This window comes from Scyliorhinus torazame, chromosome 22 (assembly GCF_047496885.1).
Source record: "Scyliorhinus torazame isolate Kashiwa2021f chromosome 22, sScyTor2.1, whole genome shotgun sequence".
Taxonomy (NCBI): domain Eukaryota; kingdom Metazoa; phylum Chordata; class Chondrichthyes; order Carcharhiniformes; family Scyliorhinidae; genus Scyliorhinus; species Scyliorhinus torazame.
The window spans coordinates 87,758,339-87,780,007 of NC_092728.1; the positions used below are offsets into that span (position 1 = coordinate 87,758,339).

Consider the following 21,669-nt stretch of genomic DNA (forward strand, 5'->3'; position numbering starts at 1 on the left):
CAGCAGACTCGCCCCAGTTCCCCGAGAAACAGCAGACTTGCCCCAGTTCCCCGAGAAACAGCAGACTCGCCCCAGTTCCCCGAAAAACAGCAGACTCGCCCCAGTTCCCCGAGAAACAGCAGACTTACCCCAGTTCCCCGAGGAACAGCAGACTTGCCCCAGTTCCCCGAGGAACAGCAGACTTACCCCAGTTCCCCGAGAAACAGCAGACTTACCCCAGTTCCCCGAGAAACAGCAGACTTGCCCCAGTTCCCCGAGAAACAGCAGACTTACCCCAGTTCCCCGAGGAACAGCAGACTTACCCCAGTTCCCCGAGAAACAGCAGACTTACCCCAGTTCCCCGAGAAACAGCAGACTTGCCCCAGTTCCCCGAGAAACAGCAGACTCGCCCCAGTTCCCCGAGAAACAGCAGACTCGCCCCAGTTCCCCGAGGAACAGCAGACTTACCCCAGTTCCCCGAGAAACAGCAGACTTACCCCAGTTCCCCGAGGAACAGCAGACTTACCCCAGTTCCCCGAGAAACAGCAGACTTACCCCAGTTCCCCGAGGAACAGCAGACTTACCCCAGTTCCCCGAGAAACAGCAGACTTACCCCAGTTCCCCGAGAAACAGCAGACTTGCCCCAGTTCCCCGAGGAACAGCAGACTTACCCCAGTTCCCCGAGAAACAGCAGACTTACCCCAGTTCCCCGAGGAACAGCAGACTTACCCCAGTTCCCCGAGAAACAGCAGACTCGCCCCAGTTCCCCGAGAAACAGCAGACTTGCCCCAATTCCCCGAGAAACAGCAGACTTGCCCCAGTTCCCCGAGGAACAGCAGACTTACCCCAGTTCCCCGAGAAACAGCAGACTTACCCCAGTTCCCCGAGGAACAGCAGACTTGCCCCCGTTCCCTGTGGAACAGCAGACTTGCCCCAGTTCCCCGAGAAACAGCAGACTTACCCCAGTTCCCCGAGGAACAGCAGACTTGCCCCAGTTCCCCGAGAAACAGCAGACTCGCCCCAGTTCCCCGAGAAACAGCAGACTCGCCCCAGTTCCCCGAGGAACAGCAGACTTACCCCAGTTCCCCGAGAAACAGCAGACTTGTCCCAGTTCCCCGAGAAACAGCAGACTTACCCCAGTTCCCCGAGAAACAGCAGACTCGCCCCAGTTCCCCGAGGAACAGCAGACTTACCCCAGTTCCCTGTCGAACAGCAGACTTGCCCCAGTTCCCCGAGGAACAGCAGACTTACCCCAGTTCCCCGAGAAACAGCAGACTCGCCCCAGTTCCCCGAGAAACAGCAGACTCGCCCCAGTTCCCCGAGAAACAGCAGACTTACCCCAGTTCCCCGAGAAACAGCAGACTTACCCCAGTTCCCCGAGAAACAGCAGACTCGCCCCAGTTCCCCGAGAAACAGCAGACTTGCCCCAGTTCCCCGAGAAACAGCAGACTCGCCCCAGTTCCCCGAGAAACAGCAGACTCGCCCCAGTTCCCCGAGGAACAGCAGACTCACCCCAGTTCCCCGAGAAACAGCAGACTTACCCCAGTTCCCCGAGGAACAGCAGACTTACCCCAGTTCCCCGAGAAACAGCAGACTTACCCCAGTTCCCCGAGGAACAGCAGACTTACCCCAGTTCCCCGAGAAACAGCAGACTTACCCCAGTTCCCCGAGAAACAGCAGACTTGCCCCAGTTCCCCGAGGAACAGCAGACTTACCCCAGTTCCCCGAGAAACAGCAGACTTACCCCAGTTCCCCGAGGAACAGCAGACTTACCCCAGTTCCCCGAGAAACAGCAGACTCGCCCCAGTTCCCCGAGAAACAGCAGACTTGCCCCAATTCCCCGAGAAACAGCAGACTTGCCCCAATTCCCCGAGGAACAGCAGACTTACCCCAGTTCCCCGAGAAACAGCAGACTTACCCCAGTTCCCCGAGGAACAGCAGACTTGCCCCCGTTCCCTGTGGAACAGCAGACTTGCCCCAGTTCCCCGAGAAACAGCAGACTTACCCCAGTTCCCCGAGGAACAGCAGACTTGCCCCAGTTCCCCGAGAAACAGCAGACTCGCCCCAGTTCCCCGAGAAACAGCAGACTCGCCCCAGTTCCCCGAGGAACAGCAGACTTACCCCAGTTCCCCGAGAAACAGCAGACTTGTCCCAGTTCCCCGAGAAACAGCAGACTTACCCCAGTTCCCCGAGAAACAGCAGACTCGCCCCAGTTCCCCGAGGAACAGCAGACTTACCCCAGTTCCCTGTCGAACAGCAGACTTGCCCCAGTTCCCCGAGGAACAGCAGACTTACCCCAGTTCCCCGAGAAACAGCAGACTCGCCCCAGTTCCCCGAGAAACAGCAGACTCGCCCCAGTTCCCCGAGAAACAGCAGACTTACCCCAGTTCCCCGAGAAACAGCAGACTTACCCCAGTTCCCCGAGAAACAGCAGACTCGCCCCAGTTCCCCGAGAAACAGCAGACTTGCCCCAGTTCCCCGAGAAACAGCAGACTCGCCCCAGTTCCCCGAGAAACAGCAGACTCGCCCCAGTTCCCCGAGGAACAGCACACTTACCCCAGTTCCCCGAGGAACAGCAGACTTACCCCAGTTCCCCGAGGAACAGCAGACTTGCCCCAGTTCCCCGAGAAACAGCAGCCTTGCCCCAGTTCCCCGAGAAACAGCAGACTTACCCCAGTTCCCCGAGAAACAGCAGACTTACCCCAGTTCCCCGAGGAACAGCAGACTTGCCCCAGTTCCCCGAGAAACAGCAGCCTTGCCCCAGTTCCCCGAGGAACAGCAGACTTGCCCCAGTTCCCCGGGGAACAGCAGACTTGCCCCAGTTCCCTGTGGAACAGCAGACTCGCCCCAGTTCCCCAAGGAACAGCAGACTTGCCCCAGTTCCCCGAGAAACAGCAGACTTGCCCCAGTTCCCCGAGAAACAGCAGACTTGCCCCAGTTCCCCGAGGAACAGCAGACTTGCCCCAGTTCCCCGAGAAACAGCCGACTTGCCCCAGTTCCCCGAGAAACAGCAGACTTGCCCCAGTTCCCCGAGAAACAGCAGACTTACCCCAGTTCCCCGAGAAACAGCAGACTTACCCCAGTTCCCCGAGAAACAGCAGACTCGCCCCAGTTCCCTGTGGAGCAGCAGACTTACCCCAGTTCCCCGAGAAACAGCAGACTTACCCCAGTTCCCCGAGGAACAGCAGACTTGCCCCAGTTCCCCGAGAAACAGCAGACTTGCCCCAGTTCCCCGAGAAACAGCAGACTTGCCCCAGTTCCCCGAGGAACAGCAGACTTGCCCCAGTTCCCCGAGAAACAGCAGATGTACCCCAGTTCTGCGAGGAATAGCAGACTTGCCCCAGTTCCCCGAGAAACAGCAGACTTGCCCCAGTTCCCCGAGGAACAGCAGACTCACCCCAGTTCCCTGTGGACCTGGGCTTGCCCCACAAAACTGTCTTTATTTACCTGGCTAATCACCGAATAAATGATGTGGGGGCTGGAGATCTGGCCAGTGGGAGGATATTGGGGACGGAGGTATATTGTTGAGGCTAAGTGGAGGGAGCGTTTACCCTGTATCTTGCTGCATTTTACCACATTGTTTCTTTCTGGAAAAAAAAGTAACTTTAGAGAAAAAGGGATGAAAAGTGCACATTTCTGAGAAAGAAATGCATTCAGAAACACGGCAATATTTTTGCCAACAATAATTTACCCTGAAACCTGGCGTTAAAATTTTTGAAACCCTTTGATGTGGTATTTGATGGTCTACTTGAGCTCTTAATGCCTTTGTATTTGTGATTGTCTCAGTGTAGTTTAAATTGATCTCTGGGCTTTATTCAGAAAGCTTCCTCTATTATGAATGGAACGGAATGTGACTTTATTTGGATTTTTGTCTACAATAGCAACTGTATGCCTGAAGTCAGAGGTCATCACAGATGAAGTTTAAAAAAAAGTTAGCAATGGCAATAATTAGGGGCTATTGTGGTTCATGAAGTACTTTGCTTCACGATCCACGAGATTGTGACCATCTGATGTTGGAAAGTTGAAGAGCTCCATCTTCTGGGAGTGTGTGTAATTATCTAACCCAGCTGCATATTTTCTCATGGCTTTAATGTGCAAGTGTTAAGAAGCCCTCCTATCTGACGAGCAACCCAAAGTGCTTGGCAAGAATTATTCTTAAACAGAGTAAAGGTCAGTTGAAAGACCGCTCCTACATCGGTGGCAATGCTTTGAGATACTGAGTTCGTTAATTTCTTCCCAAAATCTCTCCATCTATAGAATTCTTACAGTGCAGAAGGTGGCCATTCAGCCCATCGAGTCTGCACCAACCCTCTGAAAAAGCTCCCTGCCTAGGCCCACTCCCCCACCTAACGTGCATATTTTGTGACTGTGGGAGCGGAGCACCCGGATGAAATCCACGCAGACACTGGGAGAAAGTGCAAACTCCACACGGACAGACACCCAAGGTCGGAATTGAACCCGTGTCCCTGGCGCTGTGAGGCTGCAGCGCCACTGTGCCGCCCCTCTCCACCCCCCTCTCCTCCTTAATTGACCAAGCTTTTGGTGAGCTGCCCTAAAATCTCATTACGTGGCTCGCTTGCTGATTATGTTTGATAACATTTGACTATATTGAAGGTGCTATCTCAATGCAAGTTATTGTTGGAACGGAGGTGTTAAATTGTGCCCCCCAAAAATATGGTTGCAAGTGATAAGCTGTTCTATCACATCCGCTGCGGTGACAAGGGAATAACACCCATTTCATCTCTAGCTTTTGCACTTTTAGACGTTCTTTGCCTCACTTACTACCTTCACAGCTATTCAGCTGCAGGATTTACCAGTGTCTCCGCTCGCTGAGAGACGTGAGATTGCAAAAGGCAGCTGCAGCGATGGATCTCGCTCAGCATCTATCACTGTAGTTTTTTTGAGGGCTGTTGCAATGCAAGAGCACTGAGATAAAAACTCTGCATGAAGCTGGGGCTCTTTAGGCTAGAAACGCGAAGGCTGAGCGGTGACCTGGTGGAGGTTGATAAGGTGATGCCAGGGTTTAATGGTGTGGACACAGAGAAGGCGTTTCTACTTGTGGGAATGTCCAAATCCAGGGTTCATAAACATGAGATGGTCGCTATTAAACACAATAGGGAATTAAGGAGAAACCTCTTTATTTGGAGATTGTTACGGTTGTGGAGTGGTTGAGGTGAACAGCATAGGGGAAGCTAAACGAGTACCCAATTTGATTTTGATTTATTATTGTCACATGTATTAGTATACAGTGAAAAGTATTGTTTGTTGCATGCTATACAGACAACGTATACAGTACATAGGGAAGGAAGGAGACTGCAGAATGTAATGTTACAGTCATAGCTAGGATGTAGCGAAAAGATCAACTTAATACAAGAGAGGTCCATTCAAATGTCTGATGGCAGTAGGGAAGAAGCTGATCTTGAATCGGTTGGTACGTGACCCCAAACTTTTGTATCTTTTTCCTGACAGAAGAAAGTGAGAGTATGTCCGGGGTACGTGGGGTCCTTAATTATGCTGGCTGCCTTTCTGAGGCAGCGGGAATTTTAGACAGAGTCAATGGATGGGAGGCTGGTTTGCGTAATGGACTGGGCTACATTCACAACCTTTTGTAGTTTCCTGTGGTCTTGGGCAGAGCAGGATCCATACCAAGCTGAGATACAACCAAAAAGAATGCTTTCTATGGTGCATCTGTAAAGGTCGGTGAGGGTCATTGCTAACATGGCAAATTTCCTTAGTCTTCTGAGAAAGTAGAGTCGTTGGTGGGCTATCTTAACTATAGTGTCGACATGGGGGGACCAGGACAGGTCGTTGGTGATCTGGACTCCTAAAAACTTGAAGCTCTCAACCCTTTCTACTTCATTCCCATTGATGTAGACAGGGGCATGTTCTCCACTACGCTTCCTGAAGTCAATGACAATCTCCTTTGTTTTGTTGACATTGAGGGAGAGATTATTGTCGTCACATCAGTTCACCAAATTCTCTATCTCATTCCTGTACTCTGTCTCGTCAATGTTTGAGATCCGACCAACGACGGTGGTGTCATCAGCAAATTTGAAAATCAAGTTGGCGGGGAATTTGGCCACACAATCAGAGGTGAACAAGGAGTATAGTAGGGGGCTGAGGACACAGCCTTGTGGGGCACCGGTGTTGAGAATGATCGTGGAGGAGGTGTTGTTGCCTATCCTTGCTGATTGTGGCCTGTGGGTTAGGAAGTTCCGGATCCAGTCGCAGAGGGCGGAGCCGAGAGAGAAAGCCAGTGAATGACATGCAGATCGGGTGAGGTGAAGTGGGAGGAGGACGTGTGGAGCCTCTTTCTGTGATGTAAATTGTGCTTTTTAAAAAAAAAAAAAGCTCCCATCTCAAAATTCTTCCCACAGCAGCCAAAGACGTTAGACGATATGGGCGTGAGATTACTGTCCTTGCATTTAGGGGAAGAGGACATACAATTGGCGTAAGGGTCAACCTCATCATCAAAGTGACTGCTTTAGATCCTTGGACATTTTTGTTTCTTTTCCAAAGTTATATTTTATCCATGAAACTTACGTAACAAACGTTCGATGGAGTGCAATACGGAGCCGTTCCTTTCAATGCAGTGCCTCCCGACACTTTTATATTGCTCCAGAAGCCAGAATCTGTTGAATTCAAAGCAAGCCCACGCCTTGGTTTTTTTTTTTGCTGGCTGCAGCAATTAATCAAAGCTGATTTCTGCAGCCGGCATAAAAAGTGGTTTCTAAGGCTTTTCCCATCTTTCAAAGGTGACCTCTGTGTTTTTTTTTAACAAAACAAAGGGCTCCTGCTGTCGGTGTCCATGTGTCTATGCTCCAGGAGCGTATCTAAGCCTTCTCAGGTATGGCTGCCATTTGTGTGTGTGTTGACAGCTGTGGCGATCGGGTGAAAGTGTTAGCAGTGGCCGCGCTGTTGTCTTTTTGTCCACTGTCGTCGGCCGGTGGCAGCTCCACAAATCAGTGCCATCGGCTGTAACACTCCGACTGTCAGAAATATTCATCTTGCACAGGATTGAAGAATCAGCTGAAGGTATCAATCCGCTGTGACGTGAATCGAAGGGTAGCATCTGTAACTGCGATGTGGTGGGTTGGGGGGGGCGGAGGGGGGGGGGGGTGCAGGTGATAGTTCACCTGGCTGCAGAGCAATGTGCCTGAAATGAAAGAAATTGGAGGGACAGGGTAATGTGCCGGTTACGGGTGCAGAATACCACCATATCTGGCGGTAATGGGACTTTGGGAAGGCCTATGGGATTCCAGCCTTTATTAACAGAGGCATTGAATATAAGAGCAGGGAGGCTATGCTGGAGCTGTATAAAATGCTGGTTAGGACCCAGCTAGAGAACTGTGTGCAAGTTTGGTCACCACACTGTAGAAAGGAAGTGACTGCACTGGAGCGAATACACACTGTAGAAAGGAAGTGACTGCACTGGAAGAGTACACACTATCAAAAGGAAGTGACTGCACTGGAGTGAGTACACACTGTAGAAAGGAAGTGACTGCACTGGAGCGAATACACACTGTAGAAAGGAAGTGACTGCACTGGAGCGAGTACACACTATAGAAAGGAAGTGACTGCACTGGAGCGAATATACACTGTAGAAAGGAAGTGACTGCACTGGAGCGAGTACACACTATAGAAAGGAAGTGACTGCACTGGAGCGAATACACACTGTAGAAAGGAAGTGACTGCACTGGGGAGAGTACACACTGTAGAAAGGAAGTGATTGCACTGGAGCGAATACACACTGTAGAAAGGAAGTGACTGCACTGGAGCGAATACACACTGTAGAAAGGAAGTGACTGCACTGGAGCGAATACACACTGTAGAAAGGAAGTGACTGCACTGGAGCGAATACACACTGTAGAAAGGAAGTGACTGCACTGGGGAGAGTACACACTGTAGAAAGGAAGTGATTGCACTGGAGCGAATACACACTGTAGAAAGGAAGTGACTGCACTGGAGCGAATACACACCGTAGAAAGAAAATGATTGCACTGGAGAGAGTACACACTGTAGAAATGAAGTGACTGCACTGGAGAGAGTGCACACTATAGAAAGGAAGTGACTGCACTGGAGCGAGTACACACTGTAGAAAGGAAGTGATTGCACTGGAGCGAGTACACACTGTAGAAATGAAGTGACTGCACTGGAGAGAGTACACACTGTAGAAAGGAAGTGACTGCACTGGAGCGAGTACACACTATAGAAAGGAAGTGACTGCACTGGAGCGAGTACACACTATAGAAAGGAAGTGACTGCACTGGAGCGAGTACACACTATAGAAAGGAAGTGATTGCACTGGAGCGAGTACACACTATAGAAAGGAAGTGACTGCACTGGAGAGAGTACACGCTATAGAAAGGAAGTGACTGCACTGGAGCGAATACACACTGTAGAAAGGAAGTGACTGCACTGGAGAGAGTACACACTATAGAAAGGAAGTGACTGCACTGGAGCGAGTACACACTGTAGAAAGGAAGTGACTGCACTGGAGCGAATACACACTATAGAAAGGAAGTGACTGCACTGGAGAGGGTACACGCTATAGAAAGGAAGTGACTGCACTGGAGAGAGTACACGCTATAGAAAGGAAGTGACTGCACTGGAGCGAGTACACACTGTAGAAAGGAAGTGATTGCACTGGAGCGAGTACACACTGTAGAAATGAAGTGACTGCACTGGAGAGAGTACACACTGTAGAAAGGAAGTGACTGCACTGGAGCGAGTACACACTATAGAAAGGAAGTGACTGCACTGGAGCGAGTACACACTATAGAAAGGAAGTGACTGCACTGGAGCGAGTACACACTATAGAAAGGAAGTGATTGCACTGGAGCGAGTACACACTATAGAAAGGAAGTGACTGCACTGGAGAGAGTACACGCTATAGAAAGGAAGTGACTGCACTGGAGCGAATACACACTGTAGAAAGGAAGTGACTGCACTGGAGAGAGTACACACTATAGAAAGGAAGTGACTGCACTGGAGCGAGTACACACTGTAGAAAGGAAGTGACTGCACTGGAGCGAGTACACACTATAGAAAGGAAGTGACTGCACTGGAGAGAGTACACGCTATAGAAATGAAGTGACTGCACTGGAGCGAGTACACACTGTAGAAAGGAAGTGACTGCACTGGAGCGAATACACACTGTAGAAAGGAAGTGACTGCACTGGAGCGAGTACACACTGTAGAAAGGAAGTGACTGCACTGGAGCGAGTATACACACTGTAGAAAGGAAGTGATTGCACTGGAGAGAGTACACACTATAGAAAGGAAGTGACTGCACTGGAGCGAGTACACACTGTAGAAAGGAAGTGATTGCACTGGAGCGAATACACACTGTAGAAAGGAAGTGACTGCACTGGAGTGAATACACACTGTAGAAAGAAAATGATTGCACTGGAGCGAGTACACACTGTAGAAAGGAAGTGATTGCACTGGAGTGAGTACCCACTATAGAAAGGAAGTGACTGCACTGGAGCGAGTACACACTATAGAAAGGAAGTGATTGCACTGGAGTGAGTACCCACTATAGAAAGGAAGTGACTGCACTGGAGTGAGTACCCACTATAGAAAGGAAGTGATTGCACTGGAGCGAGTACACACTATAGAAAGGAAGTGATTGCACTGGAGCGAATACACACTGTAGAAAGGAGGTGACTGCACTGGAGAGAGTACACACTGGAGAAAGGAAGTGATTGCACTGGAGCGAATACACACTGTAGAAAGGAAGTGACTGCACTGGAGCAAATACACACTGTAGAAAGGAAGTGATTGCACTGGAGCGAATACACACTGTAGAAAGGAAGTGACTGCACTGGAGTGAATACACACTGTAGAAAGAAAATGATTGCACTGGAGAGAGTACACACTGTAGAAATGAAGTGACTGCACTGGAGAGGGTACATACTGTAGAAAGGAAGTGATTGCACTGGAGTGAGTACCCACTATAGAAAGGAAGTGACTGCACTGGAGCGAGTACACACAGTAGAAAGGAAGTGATTGCACTGGAGCGAGTACACACTATAGAAAGGAAGTGACTGCACTGGAATTGTACACACTGTAGAAAGGAAGTGACTGCACTGGAGAGAGTACACACTATAGAAAGGAAGTGACTGCACTGGAGCGAGTACACACTGTAGAAAGGAAGTGATTGCACTGGAGCGAGTACACACTATAGAAAGGAAGTGATTGCACTGGAGCGAGTACACACTGTAGAAAGGAAGTGATTGCACTGGAGTGATTACCCACTATAGAAAGGAAGTGACTGCACTGGAGTGAGTACACACTGTGGAAAGGAAGTGACTGCACTGGAGAGAGTACACACTGTAGAAATGAAGTGACTGCACTGGAGAGAGTACACACTGTAGAAAGGAAGTGACTGCACTGGAGCGAATACACACTAGAAAGGAAGTGATTGCACTGGAGAGAGTACACACTATAGAAAGAAAGTGACTGCACTGGAACGAATACACAGTGTAGAAAGGAAGTGACTGCACTGGAGAGAGTACACACTATAGAAAGGAAGTGACTGCACTGGAGAGAGTACACACTGTAGAAAGGAAGTGACTGTACTGGAGAGAGTACACACTATAGAAAGGAAGTGACTGCACTGGAGCGAATACACACTGTAGAAAGGAAGTGATTGCACTGGAGCGACTACACACTGTATAAAGGAGGTGATTGCATTGGAGAGAGTACACACTATAGAAAGGAAGTGACTGCACTGGAGCGAATACACACTGTAGAAAGGAAGTGACTGCACTGGAGAGAGTACACACTATAGAAAGGAAGTGACTGCACTGGAGAGAGTACACACTGTAGAAAGGAAGTGACTGCACTGGAGCGAATACACACTATAGAAAGGAAGTGACTGCACTGGAGCGAGTACACACTGTAGAAAGGAAGTGACTGCACTGGAGCGAATACACACTATAGAAAGGAAGTGACTGCACTGGAGCGAGTACACACTATAGAAAGGAAGTGACTGCACTGGAGCGAGTACACACTATAGAAAGGAAGTGACTGCACTGGAGCGAGTACACACTGTAGAAAGGAAGTGATTGCACTGAAGTGAGTACACACTATAGAAAGGAAGTGACTGCACTGGAGAGGGTACATACTATAGAAAGGAAGTGACTGCACTGGAGAGAGTACACACTAGTAAGGAAGTGACTGCACTGGAGAGAGTACATACTATGGAAAGGAAGTGACTGCACTGGAGAGGGTACAGATGAAATTCGCGAGGATGTTGTCTGGACTGGATTGTTTCAGCTATCACGAGACTGGATAGGCTGGTGTTGTTTTCATTGGAGCAGAGAAGGCTGAGTGGGAACTGATTGAGGTGTATAAAATTATGAGGGATATAAAATGGATAGGACGGTACTTTTCACCTTAGTGGAGGGGTCGGTAACAAAGGGCATAGATTTAAAGTAATGGGCAGGAGGTTTAGAGTTGTGAGAAAAACATTTTCCCCCAGAGGGTTGTGGGAATCTGGAACTCTCTGCCTGAGAGGGTGATACATGTGGGAACCCTCACAACATTTAAGAAGTATTTAGATGAGCACTTGAAATGCCACAGCATTAAAGGTATTTGTGTCTCTAGAACATATGGTTAACTTGAAGTTTCTGTAGAAGTCCATGGGCAGAGCTGACTGTACAAGCAGGGCAGCAAGATATCTTAGTGGTTAGCACAGTTACTTCACAGCATAGTGGTTAGCACAGTTGCTTCACAGCGGCAGGGTCCCAGGTTCAATTCCCGGCTGGGTCACACTCTATGCGGAGTCTGCACGTTCTCCCCGTGTCTGTGTGGGTTTCCTCCGGGTGCTCCGGTTTCCTCCCACAGTCCAAAGATGTGCAGGTTAGGTGGATTGGCCATGCTAAATTGCCCTTAGTGTCCAAAACATGTTAAGTGGGGGTTACGGGGATAGGGGAGATACTTGGGCTGCAGTCTTTTGCTCTTTGTAAAGGCCAGTGCAGACTCGATGGTCCGAATGGCTTCCTTCTGCACTGTAAATTCTATGAAGCCAACGATCCGAGCAGGCACCAGCAGAGGGGAAATTAAGAGAGAAATGCTTCTGTATATGTTTAGTTTGGCTTTAGAAAGATGGTTAACAGCTCTTAATTGTTTGCAAGTTATTTTAAGTAGCTTTTTCAACAAAGTATGCGCCGGGCTGTTTGGCTAGACTTTTGTAAATTTGGAAATCCTTTCGCGTGCAATCTTTCAATTATCTAAATTGAATTTATTTCAAAGTTGCGCAAACTACTAGCAAATGAAAAATTAAAAACTTCAGATTGGCGAAACCATTTTGCTTTGATCACAACAGAAACAAGTTGTTCTGTCTCTATTATCGTGGACATGACTAATCAGCTGTCGTTCAGTGTCTTTAGTTTCTAGCTTTGTTTCTCTTGACAAATTTTCAGATTTTTCTTAAAATATCCGAGTTCATTTTTAAATTTGTATCTTAACTTCTGAACAGTTCAAATCGTCAGCAAGTAAGAAGGTGTCTATAGCAGGATGGATGGTCGTTCTACCTGATGACCCAGAACACCCAGACATCTTTCAGCTAAGTGATCCTGATAAAGGTGAGCAACAGAAAGAGAAAAAGGGCTCATTCTCTCATACCCTTTATATATGACGGGACTCACACTCACATTAAATAGACCTCAATGACACAGCAACAGAATGTGCTCTCCAGCCTGTGAGATATTGCAATCTATCTTCGTAAGAAGTTCGAGCTAAGTGTGGCAAAAGTAATGTATTTTTGTGTTTGTGTTTATGTGTAGCGGTGGAACAAATACACAATTCTGTCTGGAATCCGAAAGAAATTAGGACCAGAGTAGACCATTCGGCCCCCTCATGCGTGCTGTACCATTCACTAAGATATTGGCTGGTCATGTTGTGACCTCAGCTCCAGTTTCCGACCCGTCTCTCATAACCCTTGACTCCCTTAAACTCGATGATGTGGAGATGCCGGCGTTGGACTGGGGTGAGCACAGTAAGAAGTCTTACAACACCAGGTTAAAGTCCAACAGATTTGTTTCAAATCACTAGCTTTTGGAGCACTGCTCCTTCCTCAGGTGAGGAAGGAGCAGTGCTCCGAAATCTATCGATTCGAAACAAACCTGTTGGACTTTAACCTGGTGTTGTAAGACTTCTTACTGTCCCTTAAACTCGGCCTAAATATATTCGATTAACAGCCTCCGCTGCTGTCTCAGGTCCCAAACACTAACAACCCTGAAATTCCTCCTCATCTCCATCTCACATGGGAAACCCCTGATTTTGAAATTGTGGCTCCCATAGTTCTACATTTGGCCCGTGAGGGGAAATATAGCCTATCAACATCCACCTTGGCAAGCCCCCCTCAGAATCTTATGTTTCAACAAGATCACCTCACATTCTTCTAAACACAAATTCTGTCCCTTGACTGTGAATCATTGGGTGCTCACATGTTTGATCTGAAGATAACTGCGTTATAGCCCGTCTGACAGCCAACTTGTTGGCAGATTCCAGTCAGGCTTGTTGAAGATTGCTGGAATTTTTCCCGGAATGGAGAGCCCTTTGATTCAATATAAAATCGCTTTTTTTTAATGCTCAAGTTATACATCGGCATCTATCAGCTTTATTTTTAAAATGGAAACTCACTTCTTTCAACGCAAAGGTATTTCAGGGCATTGCTCGCCCTCTGACCCTGATTGCTGGCCTGTCTGGGGTGGGCCTGTTCGTGTCCAGCCAGGAGCCCCCAGCCTACCTGAGCGCAAGTCAGCTGCGAGTGAGTGAGCGACACGGAGGCGGTCCCATTTTGGAAATCTGCAACAAAAAATGTTACATAAATTTCTAAGCTGGATTCGTCAGTCAATAGGAATTCAGGACCGGCATGTCCCTGTACGAAAGAAGGATAAGTATGGCAAGTTTCGGGAACCTTGGATAACGAGGGATATTGTGAGCCTCGTCCAAAAGAAAAAGGAAGCATTTGTAAGGGCTAGAAGATTAGGAATAGGCAAAGCCCGTGAGGAATACAAGGAAAGTAGGAAGGAACCCAAGGAAAGTAGGGAGGAACCTAAGCAAGGAGTCAGGAGGGCTAAAAGTCATTGGCAAACAGGATTAAGGAAAATCCCAAGGCTTTTTATATGTGTATAAAGAGCAAGAGAGTAGCTGGGGAAAGGATTGGCCCACTTAAGGACAGGGGAGGGAATCTATGCATCGAGCCAGAGGAAATGAGTGTGATACTAAATGAGTACTTTGCATCAGTATTCACCAAAGAGAAGGACTTGGTAGATAATGAATCTGAGGGTGTGTAGATAGCCTGGGTCACAATGAGATCAAAAAATGTTGAAAAACATTAAGGTAGGTAAGTCCCCAGGACCTTGATCTAACGCAGAATACTGAGGAAGGCAAGGGAGGAAATTGCTGGGGCAATGACAGATATCTTTGTATCCTCGCTGGCGACAGGGGAGGTCCCAGTGAACTGGAGAATAGCTAATGTTATTCCTTTGGTTAAAAAGGGTAGCAAGGATAGTCCAGGAAATTACAGGCTGGTGAGCCTTACGTCAGTGATAGGGAAATTATTGGAGAGGATTCTTCGAGACAGGATTTAGTCCCAATTGGAAGCAAGTGGACGTATTAGCGAGAGGCAGCATGGTCTTGTGAAGGTGAGATTGTGTCTCACTAACTTGAGTGAGGTTTTTGAGGAAGTGATGAAGATTGATGATTGATGAAGGGCAGTGAATGTTGTCTATGTGGACTTCAGTCAAGCTTTTGACAAGATCCCTCATGGCAGACTGGTACAGAAGGTGAAGTTACGTGGGATCAGAGGTGAGTTGGCAAGATGGATACAGAACTGGATCGGTCACAGTAGACCAGGGTAGCAGTGGAAGGGTGCTTTTCTGAATGGAGGGCTGTGACTCGTGGCGTTCCTCGGGGATCAGTGCTGGGACCTTTGCTGTTTGTCGTATCATGGGAGTGTTCCTTTAAGAAAGGTTTTTGTCTTATCACATGGCTTCAGTGATGTCATTGTGTGGGTGGAGCTGGGCTGTGGCTCTGTGAGCTGTTTTTGGTTTCGCTTTCACGTTTTGGCTGCTGTGGACTCAGACAGAGAACAGAAGTGTTTTGGCCTGTCTCTCTCTATGATATAGTTTGCTTTCCGGAAGGGTTTAAACCTGCTGGTGAGATGGGGTCAGAATCTCAGGAAAAGTCAGTCTTATTCAAGTGAGAATGCAGAGTGCTGGGTCACGCCCTTGAAAAGAGGTTTTGGTTTATGGGATTTTGTTTTTGAATTGGAACAGTTAAGGGGGAATTCATTAAGTGTTATACATAGATTACTGTAGCTGTGGGGTATCTTTATGTTTGTAATTGATAAAAATCTCCTGCTGTGTTTATATAAATGTTAACTAAGTTCTTAGAATAAAGCTTGTTTGATTAAAGTGTCTGGGAAGACTGTTGAATCACACCTCAAGTGAAGGCTTTTGTGCTCATCCTAGCCAAATTCGGATGGAGACTTGGGCAGAGAGATGGCAGATGGAGTTTAATCCGGACAAATGTGAGGAAATGCATTTTGGAAGGACAAATACAGATGGGAAATATACAGTAAATGGTAGAACCCTTCAGTGTATTGACAGAGGGATCTGGGTGTACAGGTTCACAGGTCACTGAAAGGGGCAACACAGGTGGAGAAGGTAGTCAAGAAAGCGGGGTATTGAGTATTAAAATTGGCAAGTCATGCTGCAGCTGTATAGAATCTTAGTTGAGCCACACTTGGAACATAGTGTTCAATTCTGGTCGCAACACTACCAGAAGGATGTGGAGGTTTTGGAGAGGGTACAGAAGAGATTTACCAGCATGTTGCCTGCTATGGAGGGAATTAGCAATGAAGAGAGATTGAATAATCTCAGTTTGTTCTCACTGTAATGACGGAGTTTGAATGGGTCTTATTGGGAGTTTGGGGCTCCAGCGGGTGTTTGTGAATCCTCCCCGCCCACCTGCCAGGGTTTCCTTCCTTGCCAGAGATCAGAGTCCTCAGTGATTTGCGTGCAAAGTCCACAAATTTATGAGGGTCATGAACAGAGTGGATAGTCAGAAGCTTTTTCCCCAGTGTGGAAGAGTCAATTACTAGAGGACATAGGTTTAAGGTGTGAGGGGCAAAGTTTAGAGATGTGCAAGGCAGAGAATTGAAGGTACCTGGAACTCGCTGCCAGAGGAGGTGGTGGAAGCAGGTACAATAGTGACGTTTATAAAGTGTCGACAAATACATGAATAGGATGGGAATAGGGGGATATGGATCCTGGAGGTGGAGAAGGATCTAGGTTAAAAGGTCAGCATAGTCAGCGCCGACTTGGAGGGCCGAAGGACCTGTTCCTGTGCTGTGTTTCCTTTGTTCTTTGATTTAATAGATTTCTTCAAAGGTAGGTGATGAGATAATGCTCTGTTTCTCTTTTTATTACACTGCCAGCACTGAGACCGTATGGTGATAGAGCATTTGTAAATCGGTTCAACATGAGTGAATGGCTCAGTGTCAGAGTTTAGTCACAGGATATTAGTTTAAAAGTCTTTACAGACGTCAATTTTTGAAGCGTGGCATTTGCTGACTGCTCATATGAGACACCTTTGGACAGGTTTACTACCCAACAGGCTCTGTACGTTTGTAAGTTGATATCATTGTGTGACTACACGTCTGTTTTTCGTTTACAGGTAATGTTTACAAGTTCCAGACCAGCTCGAGGTTTCATGCAATATTGTGGCACAAGCATTTGGATGATGCATGCAAAAGCAATAGGCCTCAGGTAGGACCGTTCACCTGGTATCAGAATGTGGTCCAAAGTGCGTGCTCACTGATAATTGCCAGAATAGGTCAAATCAGCACATTAAATTACAGAATTAATCCCCCCATAAAAACCCAACTCACACAAAGCTTGATGTTGTTGAGTGCATTATTAAACACAGCGCTTTTTTGTCTTGGCTTGGTCTAAGCTGCTATTCCCAGCAGGTTTCACCTGATGAGGAAGTCAATATTGTTCCCCTGCTGAGGGTCGGTTAAAATGGCAAGTCGAAGGGAGGCACGGCGGCACAGTGGTTAGCACTACTGTCTCATGGCGCTGAGGAACTGGGTTCGATACCGGCCCTGGGTCTCTGTCCGTATGGAGTTTGCACATTCTCCCCGTGTCTGCGTGGGTCTCACCCCCACAACCCAAAGATGTGCAGGGTAGATGGATTGGCCACGCTAAATTTCCACCGTGCTGCCCAGGATAGGTGCTTGATGGCTGGCACACAAGTGGTGGGCCGAAGGGCTTTCTGTGCTGTAAAACCCCATGACTCTGTAACCGCAGATGGCCCCTGACTAACGTGTTTTCCCTCCCATCGACTTTCAGATACCCACTAACCTTATGTCGTTTGAGTGAACATATGGATCCAGTACACATGATGTGATCAAAGTGCCAACCCACGCAATGGGAAATAAAACTTTTAAGTGAAGGAAAAAAAAGATCTGATGAGGAGAAATCTGTGCATCAACTGCCAGCGTTGAATACTGAAGCACTTTTTTTGAAGCTTACTTCGTGACCCTGAAATGATTTTGGTATGTCTTGAAAGAGGAAGTGAACAACTGCTCCTAATTTATGGTACCAGCTGCAGACATTAGGCACAGTTTTAGCATTGGCGAAACAACAAAGACTGACTTACACTGCAAGCACAGTTGTCGACCAAGGGAACTGTGCGTAATAACTGCTGCCTAATTTTTTTTTAAATGTTTGTTTTTATTCTTAAGCTGCTTTATTGTAATGGAACAATTTTTTAGCCCATGTTGGGTATTAACTTTCTTATGCACAAATCATACTACTGACAGTGTTAACAGGCTGCATTGAGTGGCACTTGGAAGAGTAAATCAGTGAACAGAGTTTTTTTTAATGAAGTGCACTGAATTGTCTGGCACTGCGATTGCCTCAAAAGTGTCTGCATCGTGATAGTTCTTTATGATTATTCTTGCAATCTTCTCCGGCTGGTGGAGTTTGAACCCTTTGAGACATTCGAGGAATCCTAACAGTTCACACCCTTTCCAAACCCATTTTTAAAAATTCTCTAACTCCCGCCACCGCCCCCCCCCCCCCCCCCCCCCCCGAAACCAATCTAACTCTTTTTGACCCATGCCAGGCAGTATTTCTAAGTTCAGAGAATGTATGAGAGTGTGATTTTTTTTCCTGATCCGAGCTCTTTGGCAGTGCCAATTTCTGTACTGGCCACTGGGAGTTGGTTCATGAGAACCATGCAGCGATGGTGCCTCCCCCAGGCGAAACATTCTATCCACCTTACACTGCTGGGTAAAGAAAACATTGTACGACCGATCCAAATGTGTCTGCTTTATCGTGCTGGACTTGTGCTTCACAGCATCAGGTTACACCAGTTATAATTCTGTTGTTTACAACTCAAGTTAAAAGATGTTTGGACAACATCCGTCATTTTATTTTTGCCATGCAACTTAATTCCAGCATCTCTCAAGACATCTTTAGTTTCAAAATAACTATTTCAAATGACTTCTGCATAAATGTTGCATTAGGTATGTAATGTATGATGGACCCTCATTTGTTGTGTATTATTTAAAAGGTTGAATATAGTGGTCAATATGCAACCAGGGTACGTAACAGAAGCAGGGTTCACCCAACTTCATAATCAACATGATTGAAACTTGAATGGTTTTTCAGCATTATCTGAACCATTGAGACATGTTATAACTTGTAAAATACTCTGTGCCACTGTGTGTTTAACTGTATCTCATGGTTTCCATATAAAGTATATTCTGTTTCAGCGACACTGAGTTAATTTATTTTTATAGATTTATATCTGTCAGACAAGCTAAAGTGGTTAGATCTGTGCAAAACGTAGACCTCTAGTTCTGGCCCTCCCAAGAGAAGCCTGTTGCTGTCAGGCACTCGCTTTGGGCGCAAACAGCAAACAGGTTTTATAGCCTCCTTCAAATTGCATTGATTGGCAACCTCTCTGATGGGTGATGTAGATTGCTCAGATTTTTTGCACAGGAGTCAGAATATTTATTTTCTCAAATCAAATGGAAATAAAGGTTCTATCAAAATCTCAGAATTAAGCACTCCAGGGAATTAAAATACCAAGCCACTCTTGTGTTCCACACAGATTAGCACCTGTGATTTGACGGTAAAATGAAACAAGGGCCTGGTGCTTTCTCACAGATAAGAATGGCGGAGTGCAGGTTATCTGTTAACAGCTGCTGGATTAAGAGATGGGGGAAAGGTTCACAAAGAGTGTTGCAGCCCTTCAGTCGTAGCTGGCATCTCAAGGCACGTCAAAACCAAATTCACACTGGCAGAATGTAAATTGAACTTGGACTGCGCCAACATCTGTGACCTGTGCAGCCTGTCTTGTACTGTCGATGGTGATGTTAAAAAGTGTGCCAGCTTTCATTGATGGGAGTAGTGAATGAACTGTCTGCATCCCTAACTGTGACTGGTGGAACAGGGATGCAGATGGTGACTAACTTGCTCGGTATTGCAAGTGTGTTTCAGCAACCTGTAAAAATACCCAACAATGAGCAGTTTACCATTCACCATCTGCTGCCGAGTCTTAAACATGTCCATCCCACAATATTGTGGATAGAATTTGTCTTTCATTCTTCAGCCATGAAGTCCTGCATTTGGTTTGGATTTTCCTTCAACCCCCCTCATTAATTGGCCATCTCCATTAAACTCGCCCTACATTTAGACCAGTAATATAATTGAAAATGTGAATGAAAACGGCCTAGCATTAAAATGATGCCGAATGCATTACCACAAAGCAAATTCCACTTTAAGAGCTCCATCATGCCATGGGCAGCACAGTAGCATTGTGGATAGCACAATTGCTTCACAGCTCCAGAGTCCCAGGTTCGATTCCGGCTTGGGTCACTGTCTGTGCAGAGTCTGCACATCCTCCCCGTGTGTGCGTGGGTTTCCTCCGGGTGCTCCGGTTTCCTCCCAGTCAAAAGATGTGCAGGTTAGGTGGATTAGCCATGATAAATTGCCCTTAGTGTTGGGTGGGGTTACGGGGATAGGGTGGAGGTGTTGACCTTTCCAAGAGCCGGTGCAGACTCAATGGGCCAAATGGCCTCCTTCTGCACTGTAAATTCTATGATCTATGAAAAAGACCTTCCTTTATTCAAAATAGGATTTATAGGGAAGAAGTCCATGTTAGGTTCAAAGTTTGAAATTTGTACTTCATGCTCATGACTTAAAATGGAGGGTGTCTTAGCACACAAGGGAAATCTAGCTTATTTTCTGATTCCCCACTGCAGCCCCAAATCCATTTTAGTGCTAATATTTACCCTTGTGTTGGTACATTATCTAACCTTCTGTGCCAAGGTGCAACTGGACTAACCTGTAGCATGGCTATCTCCAACACAGAAAAATGAAATAATTCAAAGATAAAAGTCATAAGTCACATAGGGGAGAAAATGATGTGACACCATAAAGCATTTAGTCATTTTTCTTCCACATTGTTAACATCAGTTTCTTTTAGCACATGGGAGGTTGGTATAGTGGACATTCAAAGAGCAGTGCTCTTTAACCAACGTGAAACCCTCTTTATTATTATTATTAGTTGCCACACCTCATCTGAGTAATTTAACTACTATCCAGAATTTTACTTTTTCTCTTCCTCAAGATATCTGTTGACGCTTGAATTCAAATGTTTAAATGACTTCAATTCCCTAAATGTCAAGTGCCATGGATTGGTTATTGGTTTCCTCATTTGTAGATTCCATGATTCTTGTGCCAGCAAGCTTGGCCAGAGAACTTTGAGTTCACTCTAGCTCCACCATAACCATACGTGGATTCATGTTCAATGTTGCTAATATATGAACTGCAGCCAACATAACCTTCTGTCACACCAATATTGATTGAGGTGTACACAGTGACCGTCAGGTTTGCTTGAATGCAATGGGTTTGACCTTTGTAAAGTGCTAAATAAAAGCACATTTGCTTAGTTGAGCCAAGTGCTCCATCAGTGGATGTTGCTACTGTTAAGCTTTTACACATTTGGATAGTATTAGGATTTTCCTACAGTTCCAAGAAAAGAAAATCATGGTAAAAGGTTACTCGCATGCCATTTGTGTTGATGTGTGTTTCTACAACTGCTAAGCTAATCTGTTTTAACTACTGAACTCAAGACTGCCCAAATGGATGTTCTTTGCTAAATTATTTGTTACCTCAGGCTTGTATCAAGTTGCTGTTTTGTCAGCTTGTTACATTGATGATGCAGTTTCACTTGCTGAATAAACAAATTCCTGTTTCAAAAAGCTTTCCTGCGATTGCAATACTCCACTCATTTTGAGAAAATGTGTTTTTACAGCACCCACATGGGGTCATTTGTCTTGGTGTGTAAAGTCAAGTTGGGGAACGTATTAAAATAGTGAATTCGAAGATTTGGGGGGGGGGGGGGGAACGCCTTCAGCAGTAATTCAGTCGTCATGCAGTTGTATCTGAGTAAGATTATGGGTTCAAATTGCACTCCACTCTTCAGCACACAACCAACACACTAATGCAATACTGAAGTACTTCACTTTTGGCAGTGCTGTATTTTGGCGGAGACATTAAATCAAAGCTCTACCTGCTCCTCTCTCTCTTTCCCCCCCCCCCCCCCCCCCCCCCAACCCAACCCCCCTCTCTCTCTCTCCTCAGGTGGCTGAAG

General features: G+C 46.7%; 1 protein-coding gene across 5 annotated transcripts in view; it reads left to right on the forward strand.

Moving 5' to 3' along the window:
* The window catches only part of LOC140399187 (ras-specific guanine nucleotide-releasing factor RalGPS1-like), an 839,817-nt gene extending 818,537 nt beyond the window's left edge, over positions 1-21,280 (forward strand). For all 5 annotated transcript variants that reach the window (XM_072488521.1, XM_072488520.1, XM_072488522.1 and 2 more), the window contains 3 exons: positions 12,467-12,572; positions 16,675-16,766; positions 17,352-21,280. In XM_072488521.1, the coding sequence (XP_072344622.1) occupies positions 12,467-12,572; positions 16,675-16,766; positions 17,352-17,381 (228 nt within the window). In that variant the 3' untranslated portion in view covers positions 17,382-21,280. The remainder of the gene's footprint in view (positions 1-12,466; positions 12,573-16,674; positions 16,767-17,351) is intronic.
* Positions 21,281-21,669: the final 389 nt, after the last annotated feature.